We start from the raw sequence: 24,261 nt of genomic DNA on the forward strand, positions 1-24,261 counted from the left end.
CTCTTCCAACTTCTTCCATCGGGCAGGAGATACAGAAGTCTGAGAACACGCATGAACAGACTCAAAAACAGCTTCTTCCCCACTGTCACCAGACTCCTAAATGACTCAAAAACAGCTTCTTCCCCACTGTCACCAGACTCCTAAATGACCCTCTTATGGACTGACCTTGTTAACACTACACCCTGTATGCCAGTGCTTATGTAGTTACATTGTATATGTTGTGTTGCCCTATTATATGATAAGCCTATGAACTAATTCTTCCATTGGTCAACATACCAGGCACAAAATAAGGTGTTGGGAGCATACAACTAATAGGTTGCATTCAAATTTCTTAGCGATCTTCTCCTTCACACGATAATGCATGTCGGTATTGTCTTCTGAAAAGAGCTCGTAGATCAGGATCTTTTCTGGTAGCTGGATTGCTAGTCGATTTTTATAGATAGCAATCTTCTTCACTAGTTCTCTGCATCTGATCCGCACTACAAAACAGGAAAATGTACATGGTAAGTGTAGTGAAGAGGCATTATCAAATAGCTTACATTTGACCTGATGAAACGGATTGCTAAATGTATAATTCTTTGCTGTGAGCTGATGAACCTATGCTTATTCAAGAAATCCATCACACGGGACTGGATTTCTTGCCTCCTCATAAAATTCATTAGTTTGAAGCACGTCACTATCAGAAAGAACCCGCTTTCGTTCAGATAACACTTTGATATTCACAAGTGGTCTCAACCATGATCCATGACCCCACTGTCATTTCTGGGCTCAGTCTTATTCTAATATTTTGGGTGAGCATAATGCTTCAAAAAATGTTTCTGACCGAGTACTAGACCCTTCAACAAATAGGTTATTTTGGCATGGTAGCGCAGTGGTTAGCACTGGTGCTTCACAGCTCCAGGGTCCTAGATTTGATTCCCGGCTTGGGTCGCTGTCTGTGTGGAGTCTGCAAGTTCTCCCCGTGTCTGTGTGGGTTTCCTCCGGGTGCTCCAATTTCCTCCCACAAGTCCCGAAAGATGTGCTGTTAGGTAATTTGGACATTCTGAATTCTCCCTCTGTGCTGTGGAGCCGAACAGGCGCCGGAATGTGGCGACTAGGGACTTTTCACAGTAACGTCATTGTTAATGTAAGTCTACTTGTGACAATAAAGATTATTATTATAATGTTTGCACCAGGATCAGAGGGGAGGTGTTCCTGAGGTATTTGAATGCTCAGAAATGGTGGCAAGAGGCAGATAATTAGTCTGCACTGTGGCCAATGATTACCTGTTCAGGCATTGGTCTGAAAGGACTTGACAATGGGTACACCAACAATTTGAAATCCACCATGGGAAGTGGGAGAAAACTTTGGCTGATTTTATAGTCATGAAAGTGTCATGTGAGAGTACCTTTAAGAAATGGATGTTTAAGCAATGTACTTTTAAGAAATGGAGCTGATCATGTTACTGAAGTGATGTCAGAGGGCGGGGGGAGCTGAGCTCACTTCTGCTTTTTTGAGTTTCAGTTTGAGAAGGCAGCTGGGAGTGTCTGTGTTTTGCTGAGAGCTGCAGGAAGAAACACAGAGCTGGTCTGTTGATTTCTACAATCCAAAGACTATAACTATATTGAATGTAACCTAATGTCTGTTTTTGAAGGTTTGAAGTCTTTTGGATGTTTAAATGAACAGTTTGAAGGATTATTTAGTGTTGTAGTCTTTTGGGGTTATCTTTGAAGTAATGGGTGTTAAGATATTCAATGTTTAAAAGGTTAACTTGAGTTCATAGAATAAACATTGTTTTGTTTTAAAAACCATTTGTGCGTTTCTGCTGTATCACACCTAGAGAGTACGCCGTGTGCTTCCCACACCACAATCTATTAAAAGTTGTGGGTCGGTTGAACTCCATGAAACACTTTGGGGTTCTGTAAACCCAGACCCATAACAAAAGTAACTGGGAAAAGGATTTTAGGAGTGACAGGGAGTATCACATTTTTCTCATATGTGCTAGTGACGGTTAAGCCATCATGCACATATTTAGAAAATTTAGGCTATTATGACAGCATAAATAATGTAACAGCACTAAGGGTTTGGGAGATTGAATAATAAAATTGCTTCTAGTTAAATATGTAGCAAGTAAACAGAATCACAGATAAATCTAGTAGTCAATATATTCCCACAGTATAGAGTGAGACCATTGTAAAGACTCTGGTGATTAGAAAAATTACTTTTATCTCGAGAAAGACATTAACAAGTCAAATTTAAATATTTCATATTATTAACCGATATAAATCATAGAGTTTCAAATGGTTACTATAGCAATAACAGACTTCAATTTGATTTAGAACATCATGTACTACTTGCACTTTCATCAATGTAAACAATTACTTCTGTTAAAGAAGGCCACAATGTCATTTTGTACCCTTGATGAATGTAAAAACTGCTGCAAACAAAAAGGTCAGTCAGCATCTGAAAAGAAAACGGACAAATTAGTATTTCCGGTTTGAGTATGCTGAAAAAGAGGCATGCTGTCAAAGATTTTTGTCTTGCACTCATGAGGCCAAACTTTAAAATGAAAAACTTATACCACAGGGGAAAAGGGGTGTTGATTGATTGGCAAGTTGGCTCTAATTGGTCAAGATGTTGCCAACCAATCAGTGCTCCTTTTCTCCTGCAGATTAAGTTACTGTTCCCTTTGAAAATGGTATTTATGTATCTGTTCTGATGAGTGCAAGATGAAATATTTTGAGAGCATATCCCTTTTTTCAGCAATACTCAAGTTCTGTCCTGCCAAGCGACCATTTGTATTTCTGATCTTCAATTTTTCCTTTCTGCTAATGATTGCTGGCTCATCGGTTGCATAATTGTAGGATTTTCTCAATTTGTTCAAGAACAGCAGTTTTTTTGCCTTTTATTTGTTATATCTAGATCGATCTGGTATTTGGCTGAAGCAGGTTAAATTGATTTCAAAGATGCAGAGCACTCATTACAGTTTGTGATACATCGGTAATTTATTGTAGCAATTGCTAAGATCATCGTTTAAGTACAATAGTACGGTGGAGCCACAGTGCCTCAGTTACAATGGCAGCATGGTAGCACAGTGGCTAGCACTGTGGCTTCACAGGACCAGGGTCCCAGGTTCGATTCCCCGCTGGGTCACTGTCTGTGCGGAGTCTGCACATTCACCCCATGTCTGCGTGGGTTTCCTCTGGGTGCTCCGGTTTCCTCTCACAGTCCAAAGATGTGCAGATTAGGTGGATTGGCCATGCTAAATTGCCCTTCGTGTCCAAAAAGGTTAGGAGGAGTTATTGGGTTACGGGGATAGGGTGGAAGTGAGAGCTTAAGTGGGTTGGTGCAGACTCGATGGGCCGAATGGCCTCCTTCTGCACTGTATGTTCTATGTTCTATGTACAACTGCCAACACCTTTTTTAAGAACTCACCTTTCTGCTCTGTGATGAGATGTTGGACAATGACATCCGTCATGCTGTCCCTATAAGCATAGCGGTCCTTGTACAGGCCATGCACCGTGCTAAAAATGATTTGGTAAAATGCAATTGTACCATCTTGGCAGCCCACAACCTTGGAATCAAGAAGAATACAGAACCATTTGCATGTACTCATTATCCACCAGAGGAACAAGACAAAGAGAAGCAGCAATATGTTAACCTCTGAAATATATTTGAGCTGTGATCTAATTGAATAGCAGAATAGGTTTAACAGACTGAATGGTCCATTCCTGGTTCGATGAACTACAAACAATTAAAATTTCATCCTGCTACATTGCCTGAACTGTCATCAATTAATGGTTAATCATTACTGCAGTTTTAATATAATAAAGACAATATTGAAAACAGAAAATGGGTGCCACCAAGTGGTTCAAAATGTGAGTGCATTCAGCTGCAGAAATTAACCAAAAAACGGAGATGAGAAATTGTTGGGAGAAAAATGCAATGGCAATAGATACTATTCTTTGCTTATCCTGATAATTCTGTGTAAATATGCATTCAAAATGGATAACTAAATGTACAGATTAAAACATTGCAGATTATGAAAGGTACAGGTATATTAGTGACAATTCTAATTGTCACTACTAATTGTGTACTTCTAAAAGTACACTGGCCCAGAAATTCAAACATGCCCATTAAAGCAGTCATTCCCTCTGCCTGAATGACGAGGTCCAACATGCTCCTGATTTTGGGTTTCAGGCCTCATTTCGACTGGGCAGCATGGTAGCATGGTTAGCACAGTTGCTTCACAGCTCCAGGTCCCAGGTTTGATTCCCGGCTTGGGTCACTGTCTGTGCGGAGTCTGCACGTTTTCCCCGTGTCTGCGTGGGTTTCTTCCGGGTGCTCCGGTTTCCACCCACAGTCCAAAGATGTGCAGGTTAGGTGGATTGGCCATGCTAAATTGCCCTTAGTGTCCAAAAAGGTTGGGTGGGGTTACTGGGTTACGGGTATAGGGTGAAGGTGTGGGCTTGGGTAGGGTGTTCTTTCCAAGGGCCGGTGCAGAGTCAATGGGCCGAATGGCCTCCTTCTGCACTGTAAATTCTATGATTCTATGAGTCGGTGAACTACAGAGAGTCAGAGAAAGATTGTCCAGTGAAATAGGTTCAAAGAACGGGTCTCTGCAACAACAGATAAGGGAAGAAGTGCAACAACTGGGTCAGAAGGATAGACAATCAAGTCAGAAGACGCCGTTCTTTCAATATGGGGGGGGGGGGGGGCAGTTGGAGCATTTCAATTTTCACATTCAAATAAATATATTTTTAAAAACTTATCTAGTTAATTGTGTGAATTGCCACCTTCAGTTATCTCATTATGGATCAAGTGTTCAGCTTGATGTCAGCTTTGTTTCCCGTCGTGTAGCTAGCACCAGCTGCCTCAGGGAAATCTATTCTTGTGGAGGGGATGGGGTGGGGACGACGGGCATCAGGTCTCTTATTTGGAAATGCAAAAAGGCAATCCTGTTCTGGATGGACAGTGAACTGTTTTGGCCTTTACTAATATGGCAAGCCATGCATTTCCAGTTCACAATGAGCAAACTCGTCATGAATTCCATACTGGCTTGGGAGGCCATTGAGACTCTGTAAAGTTGGCACTGTTCAGCGAGTTTCTGAGCCACTGTTAAGGGGCTGGATGGGTTTGTGAAGTAAACTTTCGAGCATGTTTTCACGGAGTGGCAAAAGCAAAAGGATGTGCAATCAGTTTTGGAATATATGGAAAGGTTTTACCATGGTCCTTAAACCACAAGTCATTCAGAATATGCAGAAAAATATATATCTCAAAAATGCTGCTGGACAGGTCAAACTAAATATTTTGCCTTATTATTACAAGAGCATTGACTGGATTGGAGGAGTATAAACTGTGCTTAACGACGACATTTAGCAAAGATGAACTGAAAAAGACCTTACAACGTAATTGGAATCTGGCTTCACCCTACAGGTCCACACCCAGGATTGCTGTTCTCCAATGCTACCAAGACGAACCCCATCTTTCGTGTACAAAGAGACTTGCTTATCAGAGCCTCCCATCACAATATACTCTCCTTTTGTGAAGTAGCTGACACAGCAAGGGTCAAAATTCAGCGCCCTGTCTTTTCCGATCTGGAATTCAGATACAATTCAGTGTTATGCAAACTAATCAAATTCATCTGGTACAGTTTTTCCACATTTACACAACTTAGTTTTGGGAAGTTACATTTTTTGGAGAAAAACCATTATTTCAAGTAATCAGCTCAATCTTGATGAGAATGCTCACCAACTAAAACTCCATAAATATAAAATAAAGATTATGTCCTCACAGTGAATGTTGAAAAGTACCTGTGCTGTTTACATGGAAACAGCTAAGAGGATTAATGCAGTATAACAGCACCATGTGAAAAGAATTATGAAGGAAAAGTTAAAAAATCACCCTGAAATTATTGGTGTTGTTGGTGGGTTGGGGCAGGTGGGGGATTAATATTTTTATAAATTTGTTTGTTTTTGTTTGCTTAGCTGTTCTCATGCCCTTATTTTCTTGGAGGGTAGCTGGGGAGGGGTAAGAGTTCAGGGGCCGGTCCTTTGGTGGGGGTTTGGTTTGTTCGGGTGGAGGGTTGATGGATGGCATGCAGAGGTTTTGATTCCTTTATTTGAGTGGGGGGGGAGGGGACCCTGGTGGAGGGACGCCCATGCTAGCAAGCTTTGGTTAGGCAGCAAATGGGAGCAGAGTAGGGGGAGGGGCTGCGGCCTGTCGAACCTGTTCAGGCAAGTTTCAGTGAGCCTAGGCGGTGCGAATAGTAGGGGGGATGGGTAGAGTGGGGAAAGAGGTGGTCTTGAGAGAAAGTAGTAAGAAGTCTTACACACCAGGTTAAAGTCCAACAAGTTTGTTTCGAATCACTAGCTTTCGGAGCGCAGCTCCTTCAACGGGTGAGTGACTTGAGGACCGGTGAAATGGGGGAGGGTATTTGCGCACCTGAAGAGTTTGAAAGCCGATGTGGTGCTGTTGCAGGAGACCCACTTGCGAGTGAAGGACCAGATAAGGCTCCATAAAAGTGTTTCATTCGAGCTTTGATGGTAGGGGGTGACAGTTCTGATAAACAAATGAATCCAGTTCCAGATGGAGACGGTGGTTGAAGATCTAGGGGGAGATATATGATGGTGATGGGAGTGCTATGGGTGGAGTTTGGATGACGGGTTGTTCATGGACCTGGGGTTTTGTGTAAAGATGGCCAACGTGTTGGATGATTATGTAGAGTTCAACAGGAATGGGGAGGTTTCGCCCTTGGTGTTGTGGGAAACCCTGAATGCGGTGGTGCGAGGGGAGGCAATTGCATATAAGGCACACGTTGCTAGGGAAGAGCGGGAGGAATGCCAGCGGTTGGTGGATGAGATATTGGAGGTGGATAGGAAGTATTTGGAGGGTCGAACCCCCACCCTGCACCACATGCAGGCCGCCATGGCCGCTGAAGCCACCAGCTACCCACCCCCTGGGCTGCATAGAACATAGAAAAATACAGCACAGAACAGGCCCTTCATCCCACGATGGTGTGCTGAACTTTTGTCCTAGATTAAGAACAAATTAATCTACACCCCATCATTCTACCGTAATCCATGTACCTATCCAATAGCCGCTTAAAGGTCCCTAATGTTTCCGACTCAACTACTTCCACAGGCAGTGCATTCCATGCCCCCACTACTCTCTAGGTAAAGAACCTACCTCTGACATTCCCCACCCCCACCCCCCCTATATCTTCCACCATTCACCTTAAATTTATGTTCCCTTGTAAAGGTTTGTTCCACCCAGGGAAAAAGTCTCTAACTGTCTACTCTATCTATTCCCCTGATCATCTTATAAACCTCTATCAAGTCGCCCCTCATCCTTCGCCGTTTTAATGAGAAAAGGCCTAGTATCCTCAACCTTTCCTCGTAAGACCTACTCTCCATTCCAGGCAACATCCTGGTAAATCTCCTTTGCACCTTTTCAAAAGCTTCCACATCCTTCCTAAAATGAGGCGACCAGAACTGTACACAGTACACCAAATGTGGCCGTACCAAGGTTTTTTACAGCTGCATCATCCCCTCATGGCTCTTCAATCCCTCTGCTAATGAATGCTAGCACATCATAGGCCTTCTTCACAGCTCTATCCACTTGAGTGGCTACTTTCAAAGATCTATGAACATAGACCCCAAGATCTCTCTGCTCCTCCACATTGCCAAGAACTCGACCATTAACCCTGTATTCCGCATTCATATTTGTCCTTCCAAAATGGACAACCTCACACTTTTCAGGGTTAAACTCCATCTGCCACTTCTCAGCCCAGCTCTGCATCCTATCTATGTCTCTTTGCAGCCGACAACAGCCCTCCTCACTATCCACAACGCCACCAATCTTCGTATCGTCTGCAAATTTACTGACACACCCTTCAACTCCCTCATCCAAGTCATTAATTAAAATCACAAACAGCAGAGGACCCAGAACTGATCCCTGCGGTACGCCACTGGGCTCCAGGCTGAATATTTGCCATCCACCACCACTCTCTGACTTCTATCGGTTAGCCAGTTCGTTATCCAACTGGCCAAATTTTCCACTATCCCGTGCCTCCTTACTTTCTGCATTAGCCTAGCATGGGGAACCTTATCAAATGCCTTACAAAAATGTACACTACATCCACTGCTTTATTTTCATCCACGTGCTTGGTCACCTCCTCAAAGAATTCAATAAGACTTGTAAGGCAAGACCTACCCCTCACAAATCCGTTCTGACTATCCCTAATCAAGCAGTGTCTTTCCAGATGCTCAGAAATCCCATCCCTCAGTACCCTTTCCATTACTTTGCCTACTGTTGCCGATTCTTTTTCTACTTGGTCTTTTCTCTGGCTCTGTTCCAATTAGGGCAATCAGTGAATTTGCCTTTCTTTCTATGCTATCTATGGCGAATGCTAAGAGTCGCCAGGTATCGAATGATACCACCACAAGTTTCAACCGGCTATCGATCAAAGAGCCAAACACCAGTTAGTTAGTTCAAGGTCAAGGGTACTTTATTTACACACAATTAGTCATGCAACCTAAACACTACTAGTGCTTAGAACTTTGGTGTGAGGCCGAAAGAATAAACTGTATCAAGAAACTACACCTATCAACTAAGACAATCTGTACTTAACTTCGGGCACCCGGCTTAGGTCAGAAAACAGTGGCCGCTGTTCAATTCTGGATCTCTCGGGTTCGAAGGAGTAACTGCTGCTCAGCTGGGCTCATCCGTCTGGTAGCGGGCGTTGAACTTAGACTCGCTTCTGGTGTTGCTACGATTGGCGATGACCGTGACCGGGGTACCAAGGCCAAAAAAGAGCGAACATATGGCAAACCTTTCTTCTTTTATGCGGTCCTTCGATTTGGGCCTTACTAATTGGGTAATCCCTGATCACTCCGTTCGATTCCTTAACCAATAAGTGGGCGGGGATCTGGATGGCTGGCCGTGTCCAAGCGGTCACTGACCCCGTTGTTTGCGTTTCCCTTGAACAGGGAGTGGCGCCGAAATGTCTGGGACTGTCCCGGTTGCTTGAGTGCTCGTCCTTTGTTTTCGTAAAGATGGGCCATCAAATGCTAATCGGTCTGATTAACATGCTAATGGGACGGAGCTTCGATACCGTCTGGATTTTGCTGACAAATATGCATTTCAGGCTCTGAGCCTGCCTGATTCTTGGCTTGTCCATTTTACCCGCCAGGCTTTGCGATTTCCTCTGCACCTAGTTGGAAGTGGCCATCCCAGATGGCTATACTCATCCTCTTGATCTTCAATGCGAAGTGTGAAGGATCACAATACTGGGTCTTCTTTGTTCTCTTGGGATGCCGGGTACCCTTAACCAAGGACAGGTTCTACTCTACTCTGTCCGATGGGTCCAAAAAAAACATTTACCTAACTTCCCGAAACAACACATGTCTAAAAACCTCTAGGGCACCATTTAACATTCCGAAAAAGGGGAACCTCGAACTGTCTCTAACTAGACTGCACTCATGCTGCTATTTAACAATCAAAGAACTTATCTTACAATACAAAAAATATCCGATAGCAGCATCACATTTCTTCCTATCACTGACATTCATACACAGAAAATAAACTTTATTAACAAAACAACAACCGCGGAATGTATTAAAGAGAAAGGTTCGGAAAGAGTGTGGGGTTTGCTGGAGTCCGAGGAAGGGGGCTCTAAATGGGTATACTGGAGGGTGAGAGACTCTCCTTCTCCATTTCCGCAATCTGATGGTCTGAATGACACTGTACAATATGGTTATTACTAGTAAGGCTTCCACTGTGTAGGGCAGTGAATACCACTTGATGAGGTTCTCACATCATGTGGGGGTATCGGTGGCTGTGTGTGTGTGTGTGTGTGTGTGTGTGTGTGTAGTGTCCGGGCTGGGGGTGTTGTGTTGGGTGGTCATGTTCGGGGCCTGTGTGGTGCGGGGGTGGTCTTCATCTCATTCGGCTTTCCTTCGCCGTTGAGTATCTTCGTATCTTCCTGGGGGAACAAGCATAGTATCTGTTATAATCGTGTTGTTTAACATCTTGTATGTCCACCTGTGTCTCCTTATTGTCAATTTTCCCATTATAATCGTCACCATATGTGACTCCCTCATTTTTTAAATTTAAAACAACCATATTCTGAGACATCCCAATAAATTCTGTGTCACAGCGTGAGCACTCTCGCAGCCTGTGGTCGATGAGCTGAGTGGGCGGACATTTCTCCGTCCTCTGCAAACTTGTTTTTCCAACCGAGGGTTTCTTACATGTAAATAGTATGTGGGGGAAAAGCAACCGAAGGGTTGCCGGGAAGGGCAAAAGTAGTGGCAAAGAGCATTCTTTAAACCACAGGACAAGAAAACAGAAAAGGAGTTTAGAAAACAAGGATCCGAATGGGGTGGTGCGTATGATCCACGGCAGGGCAAGAATGGGTGAGATCCCCGGGTAGGGCGGTGATCAGTGCCGTTGCTCCACTACCCGAGCTTGGCTGACCAGATGTATAGGGGGTCCTCAGGCAGAGCGGGGATCAGTGCTGTTACTCCACTGCCTGAGTGACCTTCCAAGAACGGTAAGAATTTGTAACTATATGGGCTCCAGACAAACTTGTTTCACTTACTGCCATGTGGCATCAGACGAATGATTGTGGCTGCATCAAGAACTTTGGTGTGAGGCCGAAAGAATAAACTGTATCAAGAAATTCAGTGAGATCGACACAAATAGTCGCACAAAGAACAAACATTCAACATTCAAATAACAAATTAAAGAAAGAAAAAGCGGGCAGGCTCCATCAGGGTACAGGACACCATAAATCTCCATCGGTTCCTGACTCTCATCATCTGAACACCTCCAGATTCCATTTCAAAAAGATTTGCAAAGGGGTTACCATGGTGGGAGTCAGACTCGGAGTTGACACCATCTCCCGGGTGCCAAACTCTTTCCTGGAGTTTGCATGCTAACGCGGCATGTGCCGATGTGGGGTCCATTTTGTCATTCCTCGTCAGGTGACAGGAATTGTCGCGGTGCCAGTGCTTCATTGTCCGTAGGGAGGTTGCAAGGGGGATGTCGTTATCGCGAGTGGCGGGTCAGGTTCCGGTGTGGGCAAATAAATTGAGGCTGAGCGTATCGTGGTCAGGGTCTCTGGGCCTGTAGTGACTGGGGCCTGTTTCCTGGGATCTCTGTTCGGGTCTCTCAGGGGCTTCAGTAGTGCCGTCGCTGTCGTTAGCAGCCAAATCAAGCGTCAGGGTGAAATTTGATTCTGGGGGCGTGGTCAAGGTTGTGTCCGTGGACGTGCTGCTGTTGCTGGGGGAGGGGGAACTTGGGTTGTCAGTGGGCGGGTCCTCATCATCTGCCATCGCCAATGAGAGGTGGTGTGAGTGGCTGCACTGCGTTCCATAAACCTTAAGCTGATTTACATGGAACCATCCTGATTTTCCATTTGGAAAAGTGATTTTATAAACTGGGCTTACTTTGCCTGAAATTGAATAGGGTCCTGCAAATTTAGGGGAGAGGAACGAGCTAGGGTTGTATAAGGTGATCATTACTTGCTGTCCGACTGTATACTCTGTCGGGTGTACTGTTTTATCAAAGCAGGCCTTACTCTGCTTTCATTTAGCGCCTAGTCGAACAGCTGCAGCGAGCTGTGCTGCTTTAATATTTTCTAGCATGTGCTGGGCTGCTTTCTCATGGGTCAGGGCAGTGACCTCAGGGCTGGCCAAATCAAGTCTGAATAGGTATTCGGTACCTTTCATGGATCGTCCGGTCATGAGGGTATGGGGGGTATATCCTGTTGAGCTCGACATTGTGTTCCTAATAAACATCAGTGCGAATGGGAGCACTGTGTCCCATGTTGTATTGTGCTGCTGCACCATTTTCCTAAGGGTGGCCTTTAGCGTCCGATTCATGCGCTCCACAATGACGCTGGACTGCAGGTGATAGGCAATGTGGAACTTTTGTTTAATTCCAAATATCGTCATTACATTTTTCATGACCCTTCCCGTAAGGTGGGAACCTTGGTCCGACTCAATACTATGGGGGTGTCCCCATCTTGTAAAAATCTGTTCTGTTAAGATCTATGCGGTGGCCTTGGCTGTGTTTGTTCTCAATGGGAACGCTTCGAACCATTTCGTAAATGTGTCTATCACCACTATCACATACTTGTATCCATTTCTGCAGGGGTGGAGGGGACCAATATAATCCAATTGAAGGTTTGTCCATGGGCCATTTACAGGGCGGGTGTGGCGTAGCTGGGCTTTTCTCGCATACCCATCGGGGTTGTTTTGAGCGCAAATTAAACAGTTTTCGACTTAATGGGACACGTCGGTTTTCAAATCGGGCTACCAGCAAAGGTGGGCAAGGGTGGATTCAATCCCTTGGTGTCCATATCCGTCATGGAACTTACAAATTATCTCATTCCTGTCCTGGGTGGGGACTACATAAATTCCATCCTTTAAAACGATTCCCTCATGGACCGTCAAAGAATTTGTAAATTTTTCATAGGGAGCTGGGAAGTTTCCTTTTAAAATGTCTTTTAACGCTTCGTCTTCTTTCTGTGCCTGGGCTAGGTCTTGGATGTTGGTCTGTGAGACCTGAACTGCGTGTACTGGGGCGCTCTCGGGGGGTTGCCAAAAGTGGCCATGTCGTGAGCCTGCCTTCGCTAGGACGTCAGCTTTCACATTACCGGGCGGGAGGAACGATGGTGGCTTCTTTCTTTGACGATGCCGTATTTTCTGCCTTTAGCTGTCTGAAGGATATGTTTGAGCAGTGGGGCTGAGGGTAGAGGTTTTCCGTCCGCGGAAATGAATCCTCTCGATTCCCACAGGGGTAGGAATTCCGTTAGGCTGTTGCAGACATAAAAACTGTCCGAATATATGTCTGCAGGGGTCGGGAATGAATCGGGGTGCTAGACAATGTAAGCAATGGCCACTAACTCGGCTGCCTGCGAACCCAAGTGTCCAGGCAACTTTAAAGCTATCTCTTCTAAAGCGCATCCCTGCACGTCCTCTACATAAATACCACAGCCTGTTATCCTTTTTCCCTCAAGGACTGTGGAGGAGCCATCTACATAAATTCTCAGTGCTTCGTCTGTGGGCTGGGGTCCGATACCTGTCTTTCTTGGTACCGACTTGGGAACAAAGGGTCCTGTGGTGTGCTTTGGGACTATGATCTCGCACTCATGTGGGGTCCCTGAATAATGTAAATTATCGGCCAGAAACGTGTGCGTTTTTGTCCGTTTTACAGTGATGTTGCGTCCCTGTAGGAGTAGGGTCCATCGCGCTGCTCGAATTTGGCTTACAGTGCCGTCCTTTAGTCTGCCGTCCAATAAAAGCTGTGTCGGGGTGTGCTCGGTCAAAATGGTTGCTGGGTTGTGACCAGTTAGGTACGAGAAGTACTGTGCCGCCCAGAAAACTGCTAACAGGTGCCTCTCGCAGGCTGAAAATCCTTGTTCGACCGGATCGAAGACTCGCGAGGCATAGGCTACAGGTTCTAGACGATCGTGTCTTTCTTGCAGAACGGCCGAAAGGGTGCGATCAGTGGTCGCCACCTCTATTGCGTATGGGGAGTGGGCATCTGGAGCTTGCAAAGCGGGGGCTGTGCTCAGGGCGCGTTTCAAGGCATCCACAGCATCCGTGTGCTGTGGAAGCCATTTCCATAGGGCCTGTTTATTTAGTAGCTCGGAAAGTGGGGCTGCTTTTGCGGTGAATCCATCTATATGGTTTCGACAATATCGAACCAGTACTAAAAACGACCGGAGTGCTGTAACGTTTTGGGGCAAGGGCAAATTTACAATGGAATCAATGCATTTGAGTTCTATTTCACGCTTCCCATGCGTGATGACCGTACCTAGATATGTGACCTTTTCCTGAAGGATTTGGGCTTTCGTGGGGTTAATTTTGTTGTAAGGAGTTCTAATAATTCAGAAAGAAGCGAGATCTGCTCTTACTTGGTGTCAGTCTGAAGGGGCAAGTCATCCACATACTGAACAAGGCATTCAGGGCGGGAAAATTTAGATAATCCGTTTGCCAATTGTCTGTGAAAAATGGAGGGGGAGTTGTGGAAGCCTTGTGGAAGGCACGTCCACATGGACTGCTGTCCCTGGAAGGTAAACGCAAATTTATACTGGCATGCTTTGTCCAGTAATACGGACCAAAAGCCATTACTGATGTCTAATACCGAAAAAAACTTTGACTGGAGTCCCTGTCTCAACATGGTCTCGGGAGTTGTGGCAACGGTGGGGGCTGCTAGGGGAGTTACTTGGTTCAATTCTCTGTAGTCGATGGCCAGTTGCCATGATCCATCGGGTTTTCTTACTGGCCACATCGGGGCATTATTTGTCAATGCAACGGGTCGAACCACGCCTTGATTCAATAAACTTTGAATTACCTTGGCTATCTCTCCCTCGGCTTGCTGGGGGAAGCCGTACTGTTTCTGGGGCTTGGGATCGGGACCTGTAATGTTTACTACACCTGGGATTCTGCCGCAGTCGTGCTTGTGCTGGGCAAATGCTGTCTTATGTCTTTTCAAGACCTCTCTAACCGCTTTGTATGTGGTAATGGTTTGTGGATCAAACCAGTACTCTCCTACTGAGCTGATTCTATGGGCATAATCTCCTACTGTGAGCATAGTGGAGGCTCGCGCTGCTCTCGCCATTTTCCATATGCATCGGTTGACTGGGTCGAATGAAAGGTTGTGTGCGCTCATGAAATCGATGCCTAGGATGTGTTCTGCTGCCTGGGGCAAGTCTACTAAAACAACCAAATGTTTTGTCCTAATATTACCGAGCTGTACGTCCACAGGGGCTGCGATGTGTCCCTGCTGGAGGTGACCTGTAAAGCCACCAAGGGTAATGGTATCCGTAGTGGGCCATATCTCTTAATGGAACATGATGGAGGAGTTTAACGTGGTGCAGGACCCTCCTGTGTCCCAAAGGAACTCTCCGGGGTGTCCCCGGACTGTGCCTGCAACTTCCGGACTTATCCCAAAGGGTATCGCAGACCCAAGTTGGGGGGCCCGAACACCGTCAATCGGTGCCACTCGTGGCCGAATTATCTGGTCGGGCGCTAACGCTGTGAATGGGTCGGGTATTGTTTCTGGGGGGGGGGGGCGTTTGGGTGCTGATTCCTTTGCTGCTTCGTGGGGGCATTGCATTCTCGGGCGTAATGGTCTTCGTTTCCACAATTATAGCATTCCTGTGCCTTGGGGTGTTGCGCTGTACCTCTGCCTTCATTTACCCATGCGGAGACTTGGTGTGCCCTTACTGGATTCATTGTGGCATCTACTCTCTCATGCTATGTCTTTTCCTGAACGGACTGTTCCCAAGCTCTGGACAATCGTTTCAGAACCCACACTTCATTGTGTGCTGGGTCTGAGAGGTCATAACTGGCGCATGCCTTCTGTCCTGCCTCTGTGGCATGGGACACTAATGTACGGGTCCATTTGGCCGTATTGTCTGCTGATAAATGGGCGCGGGCTAACTCACCAAATACCGCAGTAAAATGGATCCAAAGGCGTCCAGCAAATGCTGTTGGATGCTCTCCCTTTTTCTGCCTGCACCGTTGAGATCGTCTACCGGGTCTCCTCTGTTATATCCTATGGCGTCTAAAATGGCCGTTTTCATTTTGTGGAGGCGACCTCCTCCTACATTTTGAGGGTCGGGAAGAGCTGACCTAACTGAAGGGTCCAAGCACATAACTATGAGCTTGACCTGCTCCAGCTCGTCTAAACCATACATGAAGGTTTGTTGTTTCACTAACTCGAAAAAGTGATGTGGGTCCGATGTGGGGTGGGAAGTATCTATCTTTTCGCGGGCATCTCGTGACTGGGTGATCGATAATGGGGTGGTGTACACAAAATCGGGTTGGCCTTCCGTGGTAACCCTGCGCTGTGTGGTAATGGGGTTCATTGCGTTGGGTGCTGCCTGTGCAGGTGCTCTTCTTTTTGGGGCCTGGGGGGGGCTCTATTTTGATTCTCGGTCTCGCTTACGTACCGTTGGGCCGTTTCACTGAGTTCCTGCCAATCAGGGCCGTCATCCTGGTCTAGCTGTGGGCCAAAGGTGTCTCTAAACCCATTTTGAACTGATAGCAGGGATTGCAACCTTGCAATTTGCTGCCTGCATTTGGTGTGGTTCACCGAACTCTGCCTCTGTTCCGTGGAGGAACTGTGAAGTGCTCGGAGGGCTGCTTTTAGGTCCTCGCACTGTTTCTTTAGCTGCTGTACTTGATTCTCTGTCTCTTCTCTTACCACTACAGCACGTTGTGTGTACTGGTAGGCCTTATCGCATTGGATTCGGAAGCTGCTAAGGTGGGCGAGACAGGATTGATGCGTCTTCTTGACATCCTCCATTTCCTTGTCCTTCGCTGATAACTGCTCCCGGCGCTGTACATTTAATTTCTCGCTTTCACTTAAATCTCCCACTCTACTATTCTCCTTCTCCTCTAGCTGCTTGCGGAGCGTCCTCACGACCTCCTCTGTGCCTCACAATTGTGCCAGACAGGACACGATTGCCATCGGCTTACGAACCTTAGTCACACTTTTCTTATGGATCTCGGTCAGACTGTCCCACCAAGTCTGTCCTATGCTGCCAGGACCTGTTTCTTCATTCGTGCAAAACTCAGACAATAGGGGCCATCCTTTCCCCTTTAGGTACTTCCTGATCTCTTCTTCCCATACGGGACACTGTTCTGATCTATTGGTCGCTGCGACCTCGGGCTCTTGTGGATGCATAAGGTGTTCCATTGCCTTCATGGCCATCCCTCCAAATACTTCTGACTTCCGGAAATTTGGAACACGGGGGAATAAAGCGGTGCAAACACGGGTACGGCTCAAGCTATTTTCCGGTTTACGCAACTCCCGAAAGTTTCACACAACAAAATCTATCGAGTTTACCTTATATCCCTTTGTTAGTACGCATGCAAATTACACACTTCCAAATTCTGGAGGTTTGATCGATACTGGTTTCGCTTGTGGTTTCTTTTACTTTGCCAATTTAGATTCTAATTCAAATGCTTCTGTGGGTTCTCTCGGAGTGACACGGTCACTTCTGGGTCAAATCCCATCAGATGTCACCAATAACTGTTGTGCTTTCTTTTTTTACTTGGTCTTTTCTGTGACTCTGTTCCAATTACGGCAATCAGTGAATTTGCCTTTCTATGCTATCGATGTCCGAATGTTTAGAGTCGCCAGGTATCGAATGATACCACCACAAGTTTCAACCAGCTGTCGATCAAAGAGCCAAACACCAGTTAGTTAGTTCAAGGTCAAGGGTACTTTATTTACACACAATTAGTCATGCAACCTAAACACTACTAGTTAACTACAACTATCAACTTAACTTCGGGCACCCGGCTTAGGTCAGAAAACAGTGGCCGCTGTTCAATTCTGGATCTCTCGGGTTCGAAGGAGTAACTGCTACTCAGCTGGGCTCATCCGTCTGGTAGCGGGCGTTGAACTTGGACTCGCTTCTGGTGTTGCTACGATTGCCGATGGCCGTGACCGGGGTACCAAGGCCAAGAAAGAGCGAACATATGGCAAACTCTTCTTCTTATACTCAGGGGGTTTTCGCGCTCTTTTGGGCGGTCCTTCGATTTGGGCCTTACTAATTGGGTGATCCATGATCACTCGGCTCGATTCCTTAGCCAATAAGTGGGCGAGGATCTGGATGGCTGGGCGTGTCCAAGCGGTCACTGACCCCGTTGTTTGCGTTTCCCTTGAACAGGGAGTGGCGCCGAAATGTCTGGGACTGTCCCGGTTGCTTGAGTGCTAGTCCTTTGTTTTCGTAAAGATGGGCCATCAAATGCTAATCGGTCTGATTAACATGCTAATGGGACGGAGTTTCGATACCATCTGGACTTTACTGACAAATATGCATTTCAGGCTCTGAGCCTGCCTAATTCTTGGCTTGTCCATTTTACCCGCCAGTCTTTGCAGGTTCCGCTGCACTTAGTTGGAAGTGGCCATCCCAGATGGCTACACTACCATGAAGTAAGACTAACTGGCCTGTAATTCCCAGGGTTGACCCTATTCCCTTTTTTGAACAGGGGCACGACATTCGCCACTCTCCAATCCCCTGGTACCACCCCTGTTGGCAGTGAGGACGAAAGATCATTGCCAACGGCTCTGCAATTTCATCTCTTGCTTCCCATAGAATCCTTGGACATATCCCGTCAGGCCCGGGGGACTTGTCTATCCTCAAGTTTTTCAAAATGCCTAACACATCTTCCTTCCTAACAAGTATCTCCTCGAGCTTACCAGTCTGTTTCACACTGTCCTCTCCAACAATATGGCCCCTTTCATTCGTAAATACTGAAGTACTCGTTCAGACTCAATACATAATCTCCCGCTACTGTCCTTGATCGGACCTACCCTCGCTCTAGTCATTCTCATATTTCTCACACATGTGTAAAAGGCCTTGGGATTTTCCTTGATCCGACCCGCTAAAGATTTTTCATGCCCTCTCTTAGCTCTCCTAATCCCTTTCTTCAGTTCCCTCTTGGCTATCTTGTATCCCTCCAGATCCCTGTCTGAACCTTGTTTCCTCAGCCTTACATAAGTCTCCTTCTTCCTCTTAACAAGACATTCAACCTCTCTTGTCAACCATGGTACCCTCACTCAACCATCTCCTCCCTGCCTGACAGGGACATACATATCAAGGACATGTAGTATCTGTTCCTTGAACAAGTTCCACATTTCAATTGTGGCAGCCTATGTTCCCAACTTATGCACTTCAGTTCTTGTCGGACAGCATCGTATTTACCCTTCCCCCAATTGTAAACCTTGCCCTGTTGCACGCACCTATCCCTCTCCATTACTAAAGTGAAAGTCACAGACTTGTGGTCACTATCTCCAAAATGCTCCCCCACTAACAAATCTATCACTTGCCCTGGTTCATCACCAAGTACCAAATCCAATATGGCCTCCCCTCTGGTCGGACAATCTATATACTGTGTTAGAAAAGCTTCCTGGACACACCGCACAAACCCCACCCTATCCAAACTATTTGATTTAAAGAGTTTCCACTCAATATTTGGGAAGTTGAAGTCACCCATGACTACTAGCCTGTGACTTCTGCACCTTTCCAAAATCTGTTTCCCAATCTGTTCCTCCACATCTCTGCTGCTATTGGGGGGCCTATAGAAAACTCCCAAAAAATTGACTGCGCCATTCCTATTTCTGACTTCAAACCGTACTACCTCACTAGGCAGATCCTCCTTGAACTGTCTTTCTGCAGCTGTTATACTATCTCTAATTAACAATGCAACCCCCCACCTCTTTTACCACCCTCCCTAATCTTATTGAAAAATCTATAACCAGGAACCTCCAACAACCATTTCTGCCCCTCTTCTATCCAGGTTTCCGTGATGGCCACCACACCGTAGTCCCAAGTACCGATCCATGCCTTAAGTTCACCCACCTTATTCCTGATGCTTCTTGCGTTGAAGTATACACACTTCAACCCATCTCGGTGCCTGCAAGTACTCTCCTTTGTCAGTGTTCCCTTCCCCAATGCCTCATTACACGCTTTGACGTCCTGAACATCGGCTACCTTAGTTGCTGGACTACAAATCCGGCTCCCATTCCCCTGCCAAATTAGTTTAAACCCTCCCGAAGAGTACTAGAAAACCTCCCTCCCAGGATATTGATGCCCCTCTGGTTCGGATGCAACCCGTCCTGCTTGTACAGGTCCAACCTTCCCCAGAATGCGCTCCAATTATCCTATTATCCAAATACCTGATGCCCTCCCATGCATTCCACCCAGGCCAACACCGTAGGCCTCCAGGACTGGCAGTGGCAAGTGAGCCTCAGTTGTTCGCTCCACTCGCATCCCCATCCCGTGGAATAGCCAGGGGGTTACCGGCACCCCGAGGGAGGAGGTGATGGGGCCCATGCCGGTGACTCCCGCTTCACATGGGCAGTGGACACAACAGGGCGCAACCACGCCTCCTGGGATACCCGAGCAGCAGCCGAGCCCATCAGGCCCGGTCGCCCCAGAAGATAGCAGCAAGGGGACCCAAGTTACAGGGCTGGAATCACTCCTCTCCTGATGCACCGTCTGGGAACCCTCCTAGATGTAGCATCCCTTAAGGCCAGAAAAATAGATAACAGTGAAGCTGGCATGGGTGCATGGCATTAGGGGCGAGGGCACAAACCTGTATATATTTGTTCACATTAAACACTTGTGCACAATGTTCCAACCTGCCTCGGTGCTCTGCCAGAAGGGTGTGAGGGATAGGCTGGTCTGGACTGGCCACCGAGGGAGTTTGGGGGGGGTGGGGGGGTAATGGGTGAATGTTGTTGGTGGGCTTGGCCCAGGGACCGCAGTGCAGCCACCACTCACTGATGCAGTGTCCCATCCCCATTCCCCCCTCCCCACCCCGGGGATCCAATGCAACCGTGTGATGGAATGGCGGAGGGGGGGGGGGGGGGGGGTGTAGGATGTGATGCCTGGGGCCCCCAGTCGGTGAACCTGGAGGCGATTAAAGCATCCTATTCCCGTCAGCCTCAGACACACACGCTGTGCCTGCCCGGGCCCCATGTCCTGCCCATCCTCGGCCACCCCACATCCTCCTCGTCGGAAGAGGATTGTCGTCCATCCTCCTCCTCCAGCACATCCCCCCTCTGCTGCGTGATATTTTGGAGGACACAGCACAGCAAGCCACCACGATGGAGGACCCTCCTAGCACTATACTGGAGGGCCCCTCCAGAGTGGTCCAGGCACCTGAACTGCATCTTCAGGATGCCGAAGCACCACTCGATCACGCCCCTGGTCACTGCATAGGTATCGTTGTAGCGGGTCTCTGGGTTGGCCTATGGCTTCGGATAGGGGTCATCAGCCACGACCACAGCAGATTATCCATTGCCCAGGAGCCAACCCCCAAGCTTGGGGGGGGGGGGGGGGTTTGGCAATCTCTGCACGGGTCCGTGAGGGTCTCTTGCCACAGCGGTCTTCCCTGCTGCCAGGGGTACCTTCGGCTGGTGCTGCTCATGCCAGCGTTACGCACTGCAGCACCCGTCCAGCGACCCCGTATAGGGCTACTGCGGGTGTTGCTCTTGGGTGGGCTGTGTGATGCCCCGCCATCAGGTAGCGGCTGGTGGTGGTGGTGGTGGTGGTGGGGACGGGTACGGACGGGGGGGGGGGGGGGGGGGGGGGGGGGTACGGGAACCAGGCCAAGGTTTTTGGTCAGTGGAGTGCGCAGCAAGATGGCTGCCTTGCAGGCACTGGCGATCCGTGTGCCTGGGCACCCCGGCCCTTCGCCCATCCCCTGGTCTGCCCCGTCACCCACACCTGGCCCTGGAAAGGGCCCCCCCCAGTCAGTGTCAGGACCGGCAGCACACGGTCGCACCTCTGCATGTCCTACCTCCTCTCTCCCTCATCAGCCATGGCGCCTGTTTTCCAATTTTTAAAAGCACAAGTGAACCTCATCGTTGGCAATCCCCCCGGCAGAGGCGGAGCATCGCAGAGGCCTCGGAGAATACCGGGTCAGGCCCACTAATGATATACAAACAGCGTTTACTGGATGTGCGAAGTGGAACGTATTGAGCCACTGCTAAGACACTGGAGAATTGCGATTTGCTGTGAACCTGGCACCCACCACAATTTCTGCGTCAAGACCGATTCTCCGCCCAATCGCCTTTCCCAATTTCTGCATCAGCCGATGGATAATCTTGCCAAATGATTTCCGGTCACCCCGTTGGGCTGATTCAGGCTGGCGAACACACATTTCAGGTACTATGGGGTACAGGTGGCAAGGGATTGGGCGTAGCTTGGTGAGCAGGGTGGAGGCAGACCTACAGAATTGGGATAGTCTCCCACTGTCGTTAGCTGGATGAGTGCAACTGGTGAAGATGAATATCTTGTCATGGTTCTTCTTACTTTTTCAATGCCTGCCAGTGTTTCAACCAAAGGCGTTCGGTGTAGGGTGGAAAGCATTGATACGGGGAGGGAAGGTGGCGAGGATCCAAAGAGTGGACCGGCAGTTGGGGGGGTTGGGGCTGCCGAACCTGATTTACTGCTATTGGGCGACGAATGCGGAGGTGTTGGGTTGGTGGGGGAATGAGGATTTTTAATTGAATTTCCTGGCTGTGATATCAGACATGAGGATATCCCAGCCAATGATCAGGGCAGAATGTGGCTGTGAAGTTGTGCGTCTGAAACCTTACCCCATCAGTTTCTTGCATTGGAGTTATTTGGTTCTTTTACATTGCTAGTCTCCACCAGTATTGTAACACTTTCCAATTGCAACAAATGGGAGCACCAAGCATAGTCAAGGTGATTCCCAACAGAGAAGGGCGTCTCTTGTGACAAAATCAATTGTAACACATGCCCAGGTCTAGGAGCTGGTTACCAACACCCTTCTCTTGATTAGGAAAGGGAACATTGAATGCAGGGTGGGCGTTTTTAAGAGGGGTTTGGATTTTACAATTAAAATGTAGGGCAGAAGACAACATAGAAACCTTACCAAAATTACTTAAATTGCAAGTATATTTACTCAACTGGTTCGACTGTCTGTCATCCGTTAAAATACCCCAGTTCTACTTCATAACAAAGGAAGCTAATAACAAAGAAACTTTTTGCATAAGACAGAAATCAGTGGTGTCTTGTTGAATGAGGAGTAGCAAGGCAAGCATAATGTAAGAAGAACAGCGCAAGGTACAATGTTACCATGTTGCGACAAAAGCCAGAGTACTCTGAAACAACTGGATGTCAGCAATCTTTGAATATTTAGATAATTCAAGCATGCCCCAACAGTTTAGTGGTGAATGAAATCCTTTGGAAGGTCTAGAGCTCTATCTGTGATCTGTACTGTTCAGGTGATTTTAATGAGGCAGTAGTGCGGACTTGGAAAACTGGTCTCAATGCCCCTTGTCTTGGAGGGGCCAAGGACAAGGGAGGAGAATGTAGACAGGATTTAGGCTTCTGATTAATGTCAAATCACTCATGCCGACAAGAATGTGCTTACAGTCAACATGTGAAAACATTTTAAATTATTTCACGGGACATGGGCAGCACGGTAGCATAGTGGTTAGCGCTATGGCTTCACAGTGCCAGGAACCCAGGTTCGATTCCCGGCTTGGGTCACTGTCTGTGCGGAGACTGCACGTTCTCCCTGTGTCTACGTGGGTTTCCTCCGGGTGCTCCGATTTCCTCCCACAACTCCCGAAAGACATGCTATTAGGTAATTTGGACATTCTGAATTCTCCCTCTGTGTACCAGAACAGGCACCGGAATGTGGTGACTAGGGGATTTTCACAGTAACTTCATTGCAGCGTTAATGTAAGCCTAGCTGTGACAATAAAGATTATTATTATGGGCGTCGTTGGCTAGGCCAGCATCTTTATTGCTCATCCCTAACCATGCTAGAGGTGGTGGTGAGCAGACTTCTTGAACTGCTGCAATCCATGTGGTGCAGGTATACCCACAGTGCTGTTAGGGAGGGCATTCCAGATTTGACTCTGTGACATTCAGGATAGAGTATGGCTTGGAGGGAAACTTGCAGGTGGTGGTGTTCCCATGTGTGTACTCCCCTTGTTCTTCTAGGTCGTCAAAGTCACAGGTTTGGAAGGCGTTGTCAAAGGAGCTTTGGTGAGTTGCTGCAGTTCAACTTAATCCACAAACATTGGTCATATTCTGCATGAACTCACACAGGAGCAAACCTGTGATGGAAAATTATGTTGGAGATATCTCAAACACAGAAAATAATGTTTAGGTTAAGGATTCATCTGGATTCTTGAAATAACAGGGGCATCTTATGGTGTCTGCCATTAGTTAAACTTGTGCATGCTTCAGCTCAAAAACTGTTTGCCTACAAGGTTCCTGAAAATGGGAGATGATAATGGCAGTAAAGGAAACAGGGCACTTCGGGCCGGAGCGAATTGGGCTACCAAACAGGGTATCTCCTTAACCAATCAGATTTAAGGACTGGGAAATAATCATGAAAGGACTGAAAAGGAGGATGGATTAAAATGCTAGATTTTAGTATCAAATCAGCACAGGGTTAAAGAGCTGGCTTTTAAAGCAGACCAAGGCAGGTCAGCAGCACGGTTCAATTCCTGTACCAGCCTCCTCGAACAGGCGCCGGAATGTGGCGACTAGGGGCTTTTCACAGTAACTTCATTTGAAGCCTACTTGTGACAATAAGCGATTTTCATTTCATTTCATGTGCTGAAAGGGAAATATAAAAAAAAAGAGGGAAAAAACATTTTAAGCAACACAAATTAAAATTCAACATTTTTAAAACCTCCTCAGAAAATTCAAACTTAAATAATGAGAGAAGGCTGAAGCATTCTCAACAATCTCCAGCC

General features: G+C 47.1%; 1 protein-coding gene across 3 annotated transcripts in view; it reads right to left on the reverse strand.

Moving 5' to 3' along the window:
* ift122 (intraflagellar transport 122 homolog (Chlamydomonas)) overlaps window positions 1-24,261 on the reverse strand; it is a 459,699-nt gene that overhangs the window by 293,214 nt on the left and 142,224 nt on the right. For all 3 annotated transcript variants that reach the window (XM_072472002.1, XM_072472003.1, XM_072472001.1), the window contains exons 9-11: window positions 5,385-5,576; window positions 3,415-3,553; window positions 277-479 (exon numbers count right to left, since the gene is read on the reverse strand). In XM_072472002.1, the coding sequence (XP_072328103.1) occupies window positions 277-479; window positions 3,415-3,553; window positions 5,385-5,576 (534 nt within the window). The remainder of the gene's footprint in view (window positions 1-276; window positions 480-3,414; window positions 3,554-5,384; window positions 5,577-24,261) is intronic.

Source organism: Scyliorhinus torazame, chromosome 13 (genome assembly GCF_047496885.1).
Source record: "Scyliorhinus torazame isolate Kashiwa2021f chromosome 13, sScyTor2.1, whole genome shotgun sequence".
Lineage (NCBI taxonomy): Eukaryota > Metazoa > Chordata > Chondrichthyes > Carcharhiniformes > Scyliorhinidae > Scyliorhinus > Scyliorhinus torazame.